The following is a 17,490-nucleotide window of genomic DNA, read 5'->3' as shown; positions in this document are numbered from 1 at the left end:
ATAACCTTTACAAATACCCAGATATGTTTTAATAGATATTACGAAGAAAAATTTTAACTTTACCAATATTTCGGGTAATTCAGTAATAATTCAAAATATATCTCAAACAAATACTACACAAGAAAACATTCCGAGATACAAAGGAAGAAAAGCAAAAAATAGTTGTTTCACATTTGTTAATGAAAAGGCATATGCTCATCAATGCTATTACAACTATAAATAATTTACAATGGATACAAAAGTACACACTAATTATATCCATTAAAACAAGCACAATTAAATCGAAATGCAGCACTGATTTTGTTTCTAATATATATATCGGGGCTTTGACGAAAGTTTCTCACCACCGCAATTATCATCTGCGCAAATCACTTTGTGTTGGTGTGCTTAATCATATTTTGTCTAACGATTTCAGCATTTGAAAGAAAGAGACTTACTTTAGAACACTGTGCTGTGAAATTTGTAAAAAATATCTTTATCATCAAGTATACGGTGCCTGAAATGTAACTATCGCACCATCATTATTTCATTATTTACTTCCAATTCTGTTGCAAAAAGTCAGCTACAGAATGTCACCAAATCACATGTACTAATTTTGTATCATGTGGCACTGCAAAGGTTTGGTACCAAAAATTCAAAAACAAGGACTATTGAATTTAAAAAGCAGAATGCTCTGGCCAGCCTACTGATGTCAACGAGGCCTGCCTGAGAGAGCTTATGGAAAAAGATCAATATGCAACCACTCGAGAGCTTTCTAAGGAGTTAGACGTTAGTGCCACGTCCAATAGTCATGCTATGCATCTCACATAAACTTGGCATACAAGTTCAATCATTGGGTGCCATATGAGCTGCCTCAAACAGACAAGAAGTATCTGGGCCTGCACTGATCTGCTTGGATATTAACGCAAGGACAAAATTCTGGACTAGATCATCACTTGTAATGAAAAGCAGATTTCCTACAACAACACAAGCTGAAAAGAGGATTGCTCTGCCCTTGAAGAGCTCATCAGCAGCGTTGCAAAGCGCAATCTGATTAACAAAAAGATCATGCTTTGTATCTGGCGAGATTGACATGTATTATCAACAAAGAGTATCTGGGAAAAAAAAATAAATAAAACCATTTACAGTAAGGTGTATAGGAGCTGCTGTCAAGAATAAATGTTGAACTGACTTCCGGCACAAAACGGTAATCCTCCATCAAGATAATGAAAACTTTCCGGCACAAAACGGTAATCCTCCATCAAGATAATGAAAACTATATGTGTCTGCATTCACCAGCTGGACTCAGTATAAATTTGAATGGCATCTTTTGCCACACCCATCATATACCTCCGACATCACTCCTTCTACCTGTTTTCACACCTACAACTACATTTTGCTGGTGCTACCTTCCATTTTGCACAGGACGTCCGAAATGAGGTTGTTATGTTTTTGGATTTGTGGCCACACAGTTTATGGGCTGAAGGCTTTGAAAAACTACTAAAACATTGGCAGAAAATCATAAATTTGGGTAGTGATTACTACCCACACTAACGGTACTGCTTTTAATATTTTGTTTTCCTAACTTTACTAAGAAAATTTTTTGTCTGAAAATTTTTGTTACAACCAGACACATTTGTTTCAGATATATAGTTCGATAGAAACGAATCATGCATAGCACTGTAACAATGAAACATTACAATCACACATGCAGTGTCCATAATCTGTCAGTAGGTCTATTTAGCTATAGTGCTCATAATATACCTGATAAACTTACTGTTAAAATTGTTCATCAAGATTTACTGGTATTTATTTTTTGTCTGATCCAAACCTTATAAAATGTTTTGATTTCAGTATTAAATAAAGCATTTTTTTTTAACTTACTATTCAATAAGATTCGTAAAATGTGTTAAATTTTTGGTACACTGATATTATTCAAAATCACCTGGGTTGAAGTCGCCAAACTGTGGCAAACATGCGCATAACAATTCTTCAGGTAACCATATGGATAATTAAGTCTCAAAACATGCCATTTTGGATGTATTAGAAGCCCTAAAAGGCAAACTGCGATATTTTTCGTCCTTAGCTGAATTTTAAGATATGTAGATTTGTGCTTGTGGGATTTGCCTGCAAAAAAAGTTCTGCGAAATTTTTGCATGTATGTATATAGGAAATGTATATTCCTATATAAATTTTGCCACAAAGGCGAAAATGTTCAAATTCGCAATTGATGATGATGTATTTCGGAAAACCACCTTTTTCAAAATGCAACATGAGAAAGTGTAACAAACACAATGGTACCTAGAAACGGCCAGCAAGACTGGTCGACTGTAATAATTACATGCAAGAGATACCACAAAGTAGTTTTACAAATTGTTCCTCAGAAACTAAAAATATGTATATGATGCAAAATTAATAACTATCTTCAATTCGGAATTACCATTCTTTTCCTTCTTTAAAAAACTGCCAAATTGCGCCAAGGTAGTTGTGATAACACCAAAGTACCCAAATTTAGTCACATTTGTCATTTACAGATTTTTTTATGTAACATATTCTTATTACCAGCTAATTTGATAACAAAATCCTTTCGTTTTTGAAAAACTTCTAGATATTTATGCATATCTTTTTAGGTACAGATGTCAGCAAAATAATTAGTAAATAAATATATTAGATTACTCCTTTTTTAATCAAAACTGAAATGAAATTCCAACATACCACTTCTAAATACTTGAAGTTATTTCATTCTAAATAATTAAACACTTTTTCTGTTTTCGTCACAGCTAATTGAGTTACCAATATATTGATAAATTATCTTGCATTTAACTGAGCTTATATTAAAAAATATTTTGCTATATAAGGCTGGAGAGACGGCCTTTAGTAAAAATATACGAAAAATACAAGCAATGGCGATTTAATCTATGAACTTAAGATTAGACTTTTCATGTAAAGCAGTTTAAAATATTGGTACTCTTCTGTTATTGGGACCAGATTCAGAAATGTATGGATGAACGCATGTGTTCATATACGCACATATGTGTGTACAAATGTATACCTATATACACGCATAACTACATTTCTGAACCCGGTCCTGATAACAGAAGAGTATCAAAATGATAACCGAGATTTTGGAAAAATGCAGCTAATAGGCACATCAGATGTGAATTTTTTTAAATATCTATCTTGTGGTCATTAACGTCCTATAGCAGAGGTGGGGAACCTTTTTACCATTAGAGGCCACATTTAAATTAGGCAGCAATAAGAGAGGCCGCATAAGCTGATTGACCTAAGAAAATGACTTTTGTGAAATTATTATAGTTTTTCTATAGATTTAACAATTTATTGCATTATATAGAAAAAATAAAATATAATACTACAAAATTTTAAATATAATAAACATATAATAAAAATATAAAAAATACAATAAAAAATATTTTTTTATTCATTAAATTAGTGACTTATTTGGCTTTGTTTTTTGACAGTAATTGTATACTTGGATCAAGCTTCGTAACACACAGCTTTAATTGATCCTTTAAATGTGCATCTGTAATTTGCGTTCTTAAATTTGTTTTTATTTTTGACATGAGAGAAAATGTTGTCTCGCAACAGTAGGTACTTCCGAAGCAGAAAAGCAAACGGCGAGCATGTTCTCGAAGGCATGGATATTCAACAGCATTTTTCCAGATTTCTATGGGATCCTTTTTAGCGTTAAAAAGGGATTTGATGATACTATCTTCCTCTAAATCAATTAACTCCATTTGTAGTTCTGCAGGAGCCTCGGATATATCTATTAAATGTGGTTCAAATGCCAGTTTCATAGTAGGAGTGTGCTCGTCAAAATCAGAAAATCTATTAGTATACTCTTCTATTAAACAATCCAAGACACCTACATATTCATCGAATATTTTATTTTCACAGTTCTGCTCATTTAACATTTTAGCTAACTCCGGGAAGTGTTGTGCAGATATTTCCGATCGACAAAGCAATGTTTTGAAAAATGATAATTTTTTTCTAAATGCTTGGATCTTTTGCCACATTTCATAAATATACCTCGTTTCACCTTGCAGGCAAATATTTAAATTGTTTTGTTTTGTCATCATATCAGACAAAAATGCAAGGTTTCTGAGAAATACTTCATCTGATAGATCACATTTTTTCCTTGTTCTTTATAAAAGTTTAAAATTTGTCGTCGTAAAGACAAAACTTTTATCAAAACCTGACCTGTTGATAGCCAGCGAACCTTGCAGTAGTATGACAGGTCAACACTATACGTTTCCTCATCTAAAGAGAGCATCTGCCGAAATTCCCGATGAGGCATTCTATTTACGCGAATATAGTTGACAATGGCAATGGTTCTATCCAGAGTGTCTTGCAAAATGGTAGATTTTGCGCAAAGATTTTGCTGATGCAAAATGCAGTGAAATGATATCAATTTTTTCAAGTTTAAGTTTTCCTTTTTTAACAAAGCAACGAATCCTTCTTTTTTGCCTCTCATGGAAGGTGCGCCATTGGTGCAGACACTGACTATAATACTGATATTCAATTGTAATTTATTACATATTTCTTTGAAGTTTTCGAAAATATCAGCTCTGCAAGTTCTTCCAGTTAGTGTATCCAATGCAAGTAGTTCTTTGTAACATTGAAAATCTTTAGTTATAGCACGAATAAAATATAAAACTTGTGCCGAATCTGTTTTAACAGTGCTTTCATCTAAAGCAATTGAAAAATAAACATCTTCATTTTGTATAATTGCATGAAGTTGCTGTTACATTTTGCGCTAATTCGTGCTGTCGATCTGTTACAGTTCTTCTTGAAAGAGATAATTGTTTGTATTTGTCGACATTTCTTGGATCTAACGTACTCACTGCTTCAACAAAAATTCTTTAATTATTTCAATGTCACTAAATGATTTGCCCCTTTTTCCAAGTATATGTGCTATTTTATACGTAACAGCAACTGCAGCAGAATTTTGATTTACAAAGGCACTAAAAGATGCCTACTGATGATGCTTCTCATTTTTCAACTTTTGAAGGGCAGCTTTTCGTGATTCACCCTCTAAAGCGAAATATTTATGTTCTTTATGAGTCAAATAGTGTTTATTTGCATTCGCTTTTTTAAAAGTATTTAAAACTGTATTGCACAACAAACACATCATTTTATCTTTCTCAGCAACAAAGAAAAAATCTAACTCCCATTCTACATTAAATGTTCTGTTTTCATCACCTAATTTTCTTCTCTTACTATTTGACATGATGGATAAAAAAACGAATATCAAATAATATCTTTAACAAAGTGTGTACTTTCTAGAAATACAACAAAACAGTGTACCTGTTATAAGCACGCACTGTAAACTACAGTTAGCTGAAGATCGCAACAGGGAAGCGTTGAGAGATGCGAGTCAGAGAAGCCAAAGCAAGGTGTGACACTCAAATAGGAGATCTAAAACAGTTTTGTTTACTTCTTAGACAAGGTAGTTGGCGCTGCTAGCTGTGGGCCAGAGCTTCGCTCATGCATGTTAGAGTCCGTTTCAGACTAGTATTCTGACATCATGTTACAATATCACTGTCTTTGGCGGGATTTTTCGTGCAACTATCATGGCATTGATGTACAATAGTTGTTTGAAACGAACTCTACCATTTTGTACTAGGTGGCAAAGGGCCGCACAAGAACCTCGCGGAGGCCGCAGGTTCCCCACCTATGTCCTATACACTCATGTGTAATTTAACCATTAGAAAGAAAATACAGACCAAACTAACAACCTTAAGCTAACAACGCATACTAGTCTGAAATCTGACCATATGTTAAACTGGACGACATCTCTTACCACATTATAAAGTTACTGTATGATAACTGCAGCTTATCACAAGCTTTGAATGCACAATTTAAAATAATCCCTACATCCACATAAGACAGTTTTATTTGGACAACGATCACAAAGTGGTACACTAGTAGTTTGGACTGGGTTCGAATATTCGAGAATGAACTGGCTGCATGGGAGTTTTTGCGATTTTCCTGACGTGTAATGTGGATATAAACCAGCTTCATTGAAAATGAATCACACAGCAACTTTCCGAACAGTCAGACAGCCCTTGAGCTGCTTTGCTATCAATCAACCTAACTTTGGACAATATTTGATCCATGCAGATTTTTAAAGAAGCCAGACCATCAAATACAGAAAATTACCATCCAGAGCTATGAGAAATGCTTTAAAATTGAAACAATCTGCACTGGTCAAATGTTGTAACAATTTCATTTATGTTTCTCTCATATAACAAAAACTACAAATATTATATCATGATAATTAACCACTTTGTTATTTCCCACATTTCTGTGCTTATTTCAGACATACTATCAACCATGTGCATCAATTTCATGAAAAGAAATTCTTCAATACTGTATATTTTATATATTGTATATCAATGGTCTCTAAATGGAAGCTTGTAAGCCGCATGTGGCCCGATGCAATTTTATGCAGCTCACAAATACATTTACCATAGATTGATTAGCATTATAACATTTATGACACAAATTTGAAAAAAAGTTTAAGATACAGTCAAAAGTCGTTAATCCGGACTCGTCGGGAACTTTGGCGGTTCCGAATTATAGATCATTAGTTTAAATCTGGTAAGATGGCATGCAGAAATTATAAAATTAAAAATATGAAACCGTAATTTACGAAATAAAGAACAATTATGATTTAAAGGGTATCAAAATTTACAAAAAAAAAAAAAAGCTTAATATTTATTTGTTTACTTTATTAAACATTTCTTTCAATGTAAGTTGTTTAAGTTGCTTCGTTTTTTTATGTGATAATACATTCTCTAATTCTATAAACAGACATAATTTCTTGTTCAGTTAAAGTTCCGCTGTTCAAGTCCTATAATTACTGTGTCGAGAATACCGACTAATTTGTCAATCGAAATTTTTTCGTTTTCAATAAACTCTGTCACTTTCTTCGCTATCGGAAGCGAATTATAATGATGAGGAATTTGATTTAAATCATATCAAAGACGGAGTACATCGAGATGAAATACTACATTTAGTAAGGAATTATAAGCCAAATAAAATAAAAACATCTGCCCTGAAGATAAGGATAGTGCTGACAGATCAACTTCCAATTCATTGTGCGCTGCGGCGTTAAATATAAACAAAGTTTAGATAAACAAACGTTAAAGTTTAGATAAACAAAGGATATGTCTTTATCCATTTTTTGCAGCAATTTCACTTTTTGTTCAATGGACTTCAAAACATACTTTCGCTTTGTAGATCCTTTACATATGAGTAAATATATATCAGAAATTCTATTTGATATAATCGAAAGTTCAAGCTCACTTTTATAAAATTGCTCTACAGTCTGCAAAAAATAAGCCGAATCCAATTCGAAGATTAAGGAACAACACAATCTGCAACATTAACTGAATTAGATAATTTTAGTTTAGCTTATACCATCCGTTATACATTAAACGCGCATTCGTAAACGTATTTTGTGCACACGCATATTCGCAGCGATGCATGTGCAGAAAGTTTGTAGCTTTGAGGTCTGGATTAACGACTTTTGACTGTTAAGGATTTAGAGCCCATTTTTACATTATTTTCAGTGCTATTAAAAAAGAATGCAAGTAACACAAGTAAGAAAATCTATAAATGGAACACTGCGATATAAATCTTATTGAAATGATTTGAAAATACAGATTTGATAAAAACCTTTGACAAAAGATAAATACCCTCAGTTACAATTTTTTTCAAGATCACTTGTTTTCTTTGGTAACATATTTATATGTGAACTTTTTTTCATAGCTGACAATTAGTAGGTGTAAAAAAAGAACTAGATAGACTGATGAATATCTACAATTCACGATTAAGATGGTTTCCAGTAAATTTTCTCCCAGTTTATGAACTTTATCAAAATCAAAATGCTACGATGTATTTTTAGCCTGAAAGTTGTTAAAAGAACTAAAGAAATTCATAATTATTTATATACAGGGTAATTCAAAATTGTTTTTACAAATTAGTAGTGACAATACCCATCCAGACGAGCAACAATTACCATAGAAAATAGCTTCGCATTCTACTCCGAGAGGCAGAAAAAGGGAATATTAGAATTCCAACCTGAATTTAAAATATTGGAAAAGTGAATGAACAAGACCAAAAGTTATACAATCAAATTTATTGTTTAGTGAAAAACTCTCAGAAAAAGCTCAAAATGCTTGTTGCACAGCTGACATCGATGAAGGAACGACTGGCGCAACCTCTCGAAGATCCGTGGTGTCATATTAATTTTATCCGTGGCAACAACGATTTACTCCACGGGATCGTCAGCTGAGTCTACAGGCATCTCATACACTAAAGATTTCATGTGCCCCCACAAGAAAAAGTCCAGTGGGTTGAGGTGCGGTGAGCGAGGAGACCAAGCCACACATCCACCACGTCCAATCCATCATGCAGGATATCTGGCATTCAAAAAGTTACAGAGTGTGATGGAAAAATGTGCTGGGGCTCCATCGTGCATAGACCACATGTCTGTCTAGATGAGGAGCGTAACAGCCTGCAATAAACTGAGAAGCACTTGTTCCAAGAAGATACGTCGATGTTGGTATGTTGCACCGGTCAAACGGTCAAGCACGATGTAAAGGCCTACCAGGTAATCAGCGTAACAGCCTGCAATAAACTGAGAAGCACTTGTTCCAAGAAGATACGTCGATGTTGGTATGTTGCACCGGTCAAACGGTCAAGCACGATGTAAAGGCCTACCAGGTAATCACCTAGGATAACTCTCCAGATATTCGCAGAAATTTTCTGCTGGTGTTTATGAGGGCAGTGTAATAGGAATTGCTGTCAGACCAAACACATCGATTGTGCACGTTGAAAACGCCTTCTCTGCCAAGTTTCATTGCTAAATAATAATGCAGGAAATTGTGGATCATTAATCCTCATTCTAAGCATTCACTGCACAGTCTGCCTGACAAGGATAATCACCCGTGTTCAAAGATTCACATTTTTTCATGTGGCATGGGTGCATGCATTCCTCATGTAAACTACACCAGTGCTTCTCAAACTTTTTTCATCCGCAGACCGGTAAAACTGAAGAAAAAATTTCGTGGACCAGTGTTCCCCCCCCCAAAAAAAAAAATTTACAAGGTATTCAAGAATTACTACATAAGTTAATTGTAATGTTCTTATTACCATTTGCCTACAATCATATTTAAATATAAAAATAAGTAAATATTGTAATTATTGCATATCAGTATAATTATCATATATAAGTAAATAAACCTTTAAGAAAAATCACACAATATTAAAAAAAAAATAATCACAAAAACCCTTGCATATAAAAACGGATCAGTGACAGTCTCCGGACAAGCGGATGAGGATCCCTTATCTACCATACCTGAAGCGCTACTTGTCAATCTCTTCTCGCCCTCAAGTCCAACAACTGAAATAATCGAAATTTATAATAATGCTTTCGTTGGAAAGAACATCTCTACAAACAACACATTCAGATTCGGGCAATTTTCTTCAGATTGTGGCCAAAGGACAAAACCATATTTCAAATAGTCTGTGATATAGTGCCTTACAAAGTTTTTTTCTTTTTTTGGCAGATCGTGGACTATATTCAACTGCATCTGTATTCAAAGGGGCAGACGACATACTTGGTTTTGGAGAATCCTTTCTTTGCACAAAATTTAGTAATACGCCTTTCGTTTCCTTCTTACTCAACATGGTTACTGATTTTTAATCTATCTAAAGTTAAAGAAAACGTAGTTATAAATTGAGTATTAAATTTAGTGGTTATTAAAAACTTACGTCGATGTATAGCTTTCAGTTGTCCAAGCATGCAGGAAAATGTAAGCAAGATAAAAAGCACTATAGATAAGAAAAATGTAAGCAAGATAAAAAATACGATAGATATCCAGAGTTCAAGTAATCAGCAATACTTTCAAGTAATCAGCGATACTCAAGGCAGACAGGGGCATCTTATTTGGTGTACTAAGTGTACAGCACGGCAATTTATTAAAGGCGATTAGGTACATAGTTGCCAGTTTGTTATATTTTTCATCATCGATTCTATTATTTTCTAAACTAGTAAACTATTATTATTGTAATGTAGGTGCAATTGTAATATCGGTTGTCGGCCGATTACACTGACTTTTGGACAGATAGCTGGGTATTTCACGAACCAGCAAATATTTCTTGCAGACCGTTGGTTGAGAAACACTGAAATATACCACACCATTAGTTAAGAAATATCCATTTCATATGCCACCACTCGCGTACTTGTGGCAGTAGCTGCTTCAAATCTAGTCAAAACTCTCGCTCTTACATTTCTGACATTCGTGCATGTCAGAATTCGCGATACTTGGAATCCAACGAAAATGGAAACCACTATTTGTACAATCTTAATGCTTCCCGCACATTCTCTTTTGCTTTACCATATGCGAGGTGAATATCTGCCATTTCCTCATACGTATACTCCGCCACAGAATTCCCAAAACATTTCAGACAATGTTATCGAGGTGATAGCGATGATGTTCTGCCGTTTTCAAGGACACCGTTTGCTCTGATTGGCTTTCTTCGGTACCAACTAAGAGCAAAATGCTTCTTCTCGATGCAAAATTTGCATATGGTTAATTCCTGATAGTCTTAGCAGATAGCCTCCATGTTCTTCCTCGATGCATTTTTACTTTCCTCTTTTCTGCCTCTCAGAATGGAATGTGGCCAAATGTTCTATGATAATTATTGCTCGTCTGCATGGGTACTATCAATACTCTTAATTTGTAAAAACAGTTTAGAACCACCCTGTATTTATAGAGAGAGAGAGTCAAAAAATTTTAATATGTGAAAGAATGATAATATATTGTTATTTAATCCCAAGTTTTGTCTTACTTGGAAAGTTTTTGCAGTTTGTGTTTATTTTTAGTATAAGTTACTTAATGGTGATTATAAAAAATTTAATTCCATCAAAAAATTTAAAATTTGGTTATCAATATGTTTGAATTACGAAGTGTACAAAAATTTCTTGTAGAACTAACCTCTAGAAAAAAAATAAACACAGTCAAAAGTCGTTAATCCGGATTCATCGGGACTTCGGCGATTCCGGATTATCGATTTTTCTGGATTATAGATCATCAGTTTAAATCTCGTAAGATGGCATGCAAAAATTCTAAAATTAAAAATATGAAGCCGTAATTTATGAAATAAAAAACAATTATGATCTAAAGGGTATCAAAATTTACAAAAAAAAAAAGCTTAATATTTATTTGTTTACTTTATTAAACATTTCTTTCAATGTAAGTTGTTTAAGTTGCTTCGTTTTATGTGCTAATACTTTCTCTTTAATTCTATAAACAGACATAATTTCTTGTTCACTTACAAAGTTCCGCTGTTCAAGTCCTGTTAATTGCTGTGCTGAGAATACCGACTAACTTGTCAATCGAAATTTTTTCGTTTTCACTAACCTCTCTGTCACATTCTTCACGTCTTATCCATTTTTTGCAGCAATTCCACTTTTTGTTTGATGGACATTGAAACATACTTTCGTTTTGTACGATCCTTTGGGAGCTCCAGAATCAGAAATTCTATTTGACATAATCGAAAGTTCAAGTTTACTTTTATAATATTGCTCTTACAGTCCACAAAAAATAATAAGCCGGATCCAATTAGAAGATTAAGGAACAACGCAATCATCAACATTAACTGAAATAGATAATTAGATAATTTTAGCTTATATCGTCTGTTATACATAAAACGCGCACGTGAAAACGTATTCTGCGTTTGCGCACACACATATGCGCAGTCGTAAAAGGTATTACGCGCACGCGTAAATGCCTATGCGCATGCGTCAACGTGCGCATGCGCAGAAAGTTTTTAACTTTGAGGTCCAGATTATAGATCATTCCGGATTATGGGTGTCCGAATTAACGACTTTTGACTGTATAAATTTGAATTTTTTGGTGGCCTGCGAGCCGCATGAGGCCCGATGCAATTTTATGCAGCCCACAAATATATTTCTCATAAGCTAATTAGCATTACGACAAGAATTTGAAGAAAAGATATTACGGATCATCATGCATTATTATTATTACTACTGCTTATGTGTGCTTTGATAAATATTTAAGAAATAAAATTTCAAATGTAGTTTAAAGAACTGCTAAAAAATATCACGCTCTAAGCTGCTTCCAGATCATGCATCCAGCCTACATAAAATTTGAGTTTGACCACTGCCACTGCTGTACATGACATTATCACTATCCTATCACATTATCCGGTACTATTCGGTTTTGAGGGCCGTAAAAAAAACCCACCAAACTATTGTTGATGCCAATGCTGCCAAAAATAATTGCAGCAACTCTAATGCAAGAAAGGAAGTATAAATAATAAATAACTATCAAAGACTGAGGTTTTATTTTAGATGAAAGGTTAATTTCATATAATACTTTTATATTATTATAATTTATATAAAAAAGGTTAAACATGACTGAATGGAAGCATAAGAGTAAATAACTATTTCAATCATTATTATGATTTATATAAAAATTGCTAAACATAAATGAATGGAAGCCTGCATCGCTAGTTTGCTACCGACTTATCGCTAAAGCATAATTTCATCTCATTGGTTGTTCAAACGTAATTTTCTATAATGAACAATGCCTTTTCTTTGAAAATATTCTCGGTAAAGTGTAGAATCGCTCAATTATTTGTTTGCCGCTTTTTACAAGGGTTAAAAACAATTGGATTTTTGTCAATTTTCTTTTACTTTTTAAGCGAAAATAGGTCGATGTGTACATAGATAAAGTCAAGGGCGTGCGCAGTGCCATTTTTGTGCAATTCTGAGAATTTATTTTTAAGTGAAAATAGGTTGATATGCACATGAATGCCGATTATGTGCAATTCTTAAAAACGCGTCAAGCAGTGGGCGATTCTGCACTTACCCAAAATTCTATATCCGACTTTTCATCATGGGCATTTCCCAAATTGTTAAATCAATAGGATATCAAAAAAGGATTTAAAATCAAAAAGGGATTTAAAAATTAAACTAGTATTTCAACGGCGTCGTAAGAAATACAGAACTATATAAACTTATGCAATCTCAAATCAAGCACGTACGCAAGATTTGACGCTTTTGCGCATACATTTTCGCTGCAATTTTTTTGGTTGATCTTTACATTATGGTAACTTGGCGTTTTTTTGGCGAAAATTTGGCGACCAACTCTCCTACAGCAACCCTCTATTTTTTTTTCCCGCCGCCATTTTGTCTTCACGAAGTAAAGACATGTTTCTTTTCTTTTTATCTACTGAACACTTCTTCCAAACAATCTACTAGCCGAATTACACTTATGCTAGAAATTTTATCTAACAAAACTGCTTAATCATGACAAATATTCACTGCAAAATTGGGAAAAAGTGCACAATACCATACTCCTTAAGCGTTTTTCAAACCCGGTAAAAAGAACATATATGAAATTACCTGATCGCGAAAAAGTAATGAACATTTCCACATATAAAATAAATAAAATTTCCAAAAACTTTTACCTCTAAATCATCTATTACATTATACACGTCACCAACGAATTCATACCGCAACCATTACAAATACTTATTGTCAGATATTTAAATTATTTCCATGCACGTTTACTTCAACTAAAACGTATACCAAATTCCTACAAACATAAAATTCACAAAATAACTATCATTTAATTAAAATATAATTAAATTCAAAAACACTACTTAAAATATAAATGAGCACATACATTAAATTAATACATACATAAATACCCATTTCGAATTCACTTTAGTTACGGCCATGGGATCCAAAAATTCACGAACACTGTTTCACACAACACAGAATACAACCAAATACAAAATTTCCAGATTATTTCCCGATTTCCCCCCTTTTCCAATTAAAGAACCGTAATTCGTCCATTAATATCACATGACATATCCCATGATCTCTCATTTTCCTCACACAAAATAATGCGTAATCGGAACCGAGTACTGCTCACATTATTACCAAAGTGCCAGGTAGTAACCTTTATCGCCTCCAAAATGTCGCCAAACTACCAGTTACCATATTGTAAAGATCAACCATTTTTTTTACGGTTCTCAAAATAGAATAGTACCCATTATCCTGATACTTATCTTCAAAAAATTCCAGTTTGCTGATAGATTATAGAAATACACACACACACACACACAAAAAAAAAAAAAAAAAAAAAAGACCATTTTCACTAAACAGTAATATAAACAATTTAAAATGATGCATAATCATTTATGTAAAGTAATAAAAAATGTTTTACTTAACTGCACACAGATAAAAATTCAGTTCTACAACTAAAAAGAACATTGTCCAATTATTCTTCATAGGCACAATAAATTACTAGAATATAAGAAACTGAAGGAAAATTACACATTGGGAAAAACTTAAAAAAACAGAGAATTGCATAAATTCGGCATTGCACAGTCCCTTTATCCGTGTACACATTGATGTATTTTCACTTAAAAAGTCAAAGAAAATTGACAAAAATGCAATTCTTCTTACTTTTGTGAAAAGCGCCAAATAAGTGGGAGATTCTGCACTTCATCTCTACTTCAAATCAATCTTTGCCAATGACAAGGTAAATTTCGTAAATTTTAACTAAACTAGTGTCTTATAATATTGGTGGTCTTGACAAATCATGAATGAATAATTAATAGTCTTGACAAATTACATGAAAACATTCAAAAAAGTACAGAGTAGCAATAATCACTAACAGATGAAATTCAATTACTTATACACACACACATATATATATACTATGAGGGAATTATCTACAAATAAATCAAAATTTTAGAATTTCTTTTATACAACTTATTCACAATACAGGCTGCAAAGACACTGCCATCTGCAAAGATGCACAATGATAAATTGAAAAAAATCACAGTATTTAACTCTTGTATAAAAGATAGTAATTTGTATATTCAGTCAATTACTAATGAGAGGGAAACCCCTAACATTACTTCAACTTCAATGTTTGCTTACATATTTAAGGCTAAATAGTAACGGTATTTAACAATACTACCACAAATACTACAGTTTAAAAAAATTGGCTAATCTTTGGAATATGGTAATAGGTAGTTTGGCGACATTTTGGTAAGGCGATAAAGGTTACTAGCTAGGATTTTAGCAGTGTACATTGATAAAGTCAAGAGTGTGCGCAATGCCACTTTTGTGCAATTCTGGGATGTTTTTTTAAGTGAAAATAGGTCGACGTGTACATGGATGATACCGTGTATGTGCAGTTCTTAAAAACGCGGCAAGCAGTTTGCAATTCTGCGCTGTCTCCGAATTTCGCACCTAATCTTCGTCATGATTAAGCATTTTTGTTCCATAAAAGTTCTAGTATAAGAAAGAGTAATTTGGCTAGCAGATTGTTGGAAAACATTTTGAGTTAAAAAAAAAAAAAAAAAATGCCTTTACTTCATGAAAACAAAATGGCATCCAAAGCAAAACTAGCAGGTTGTTGTAGCAGGGTTGGTCGCCAAATTTTCGCCAAGTTACCATAATCCAAAGATTAACCAAAAATTATTTTTTTATATCAGTTTTTAAAAACACTTTTTATTTACACTCAGTTAACTAACAATAAAATGTAATCTAATTAAACACAGAAAAATGCACGAAAGTATATAGCTAAAAACTTTGAGAAAGGTTTTAAAAACTAGAGACATTGAATCACTTAACCATAATAATATAAATAAAATAGTACACCAAATTACTGATGAACTGTTAAATTATTAATGCTTTTTTTTCCTCTTAAAGATACAACAGAATATGGAAAATTACTTACGCACTGGTAATTGCTCTATACCGTTCTTGGCCAGCTGTATCCCAGATTTGAGCCTTGACAGTTTTACCATCTACTTGAATACTTCTAGTAGCAAACTCAACACCAATTGTGCTTTTGCTTTCTAGACTGAACTCATTTCTTGTGAAACGTGATAGTAAGTTTGTCTTACCCACTCCAGAATCTCCTATCAAAACAACTGAAAAAAATTTTCAATAAATTTATCAAGAAAACGTCAGTATACCATCTTATTTATGCATGCCAATAAGAAAATTTACGAAGTGATATTTTATGCAGATTTGTACTAAAATAATAATGGGAAAAACAAGTGAATAGTAGACGTTCTACTGCTAGTGACAACCGCCTGACGTGTACTTCCATGATTAAAGAATATATAGCATGCATCGCAAATATATGCTAAAAAGGCATCGATCTTGAAAAAGATTCTTTCACTGCTCAAAAATATGATAATAAATCAACATGAAACTACTTTTCAGCACAGCCTTAAATTTAAAACATGTGATTGACATTTACAAAAAATTGACATCCGTAACTTTTAACAGGGTTACCTGCCAGTTTACAAATTAAGAAATCTCTGAAGCATAAACAAAACTGGACAATAACGTAAGGAAATTGCAGGCATTGACCACAAACGTAGTACTAATCAGATAACAATCAAAAATACCATAACTGAAACTAGTGTTAACACACACAACTTCATAGATATTCACACACTTTTAACAATTAAACAAACAATTAACTTCTGAAACCATTTTCAAAGGTACTTACTTACCTTTAAACAAATAGTCATATTCATCATCTTTTGCGGTGACCATCGTTTTCCTTTAGCACGTTAACGTCCTACCAACCAAAAATTATAAACAGATATATGTCAAAACTTAAGTGGCCGGTGAAAATACTAAAAAAGGATAAGCCAATCAAGCAGAACTTATCTACGGAACGTGAAGTTAACACTAAATGCCACAGTTACTAAATAAACACTAAATACTCTTAAAAATTATGTCTTTTTGGGCGTTTTGCGGGTGTTCAAGAAATGATAACAATGCCCTGAAATATAATTTTTACGTCAACTTAAATAATTAGAAAACTTAAAATGGCATATTGGCTTTCCAATTCAATTCCACAGATCTTCCGAACTACAGGAATAATAGTAGTCCTTCTCTAACGCCAAAATAGTTAACTTATCATTGCGTGTACATCTATAATTGAAAAACCTACAGCGCATTTAGTTAGTTATCAATATGGCTGCTTCCAAAGAAATATTAGTGCCACCTCCCAATCGCAGCGCCGCCGAACATTTTGTTCAGCTATTGCTTTCTACATATGCAAAAAATTCAAACTTCTTAATTTGTTAATATATAGTTAATCTACTACAAATCCGCTGCATAGGTGCCAAATATGATTTTCAGCTTACTCGTATGAAATCATAAATGGAATATGCAACTAAAATATTTAAAAAAATCATAATAAAAATGATTTTCTTCAGAAATTTTTGCGATATCAATATATAAAAGCATTCAGCCTAGTTAATATATAAATTCTTATACTTTAATTGAGGCAAGAGCAGATTTTCTGATAGAACCATGAATTAGTTGTTCTTGATAACTACAAATTTAATTAGTTTCTTTCTTTATTCAGTCGAGAACTAAAAGGCAGAATATGAACAATGAATTTG

At 33.0% G+C, this 17,490-nt stretch overlaps 1 protein-coding gene across 1 annotated transcript in view; it reads right to left on the bottom strand.

The window, feature by feature from the left end:
- Rab11 (RAS oncogene family member Rab11) overlaps positions 1-17,111 on the bottom strand; it is a 31,072-nt gene extending 13,961 nt beyond the window's left edge. Inside the window, exons 1-2 of the mRNA XM_035357000.2 lie at positions 16,588-17,111; positions 15,798-15,993 (exon numbers count right to left, since the gene is read on the bottom strand). Coding sequence (XP_035212891.1) covers positions 15,798-15,993; positions 16,588-16,630 — 239 coding nt within the window. The 5' untranslated portion in view covers positions 16,631-17,111. The remainder of the gene's footprint in view (positions 1-15,797; positions 15,994-16,587) is intronic.
- Positions 17,112-17,490: the final 379 nt, after the last annotated feature.

Source organism: Stegodyphus dumicola, chromosome 4 (assembly GCF_044657685.1).
Source record: "Stegodyphus dumicola isolate Sdum_Otavi_A_Nest chromosome 4, ASM4465768v1".
NCBI classification, from domain to species: Eukaryota; Metazoa; Arthropoda; class Arachnida; order Araneae; family Eresidae; genus Stegodyphus; species Stegodyphus dumicola.
The sequence above is the reverse complement of the archived record's forward strand: the minus strand, read 5'-3'. Positions and strand labels throughout refer to the sequence as shown.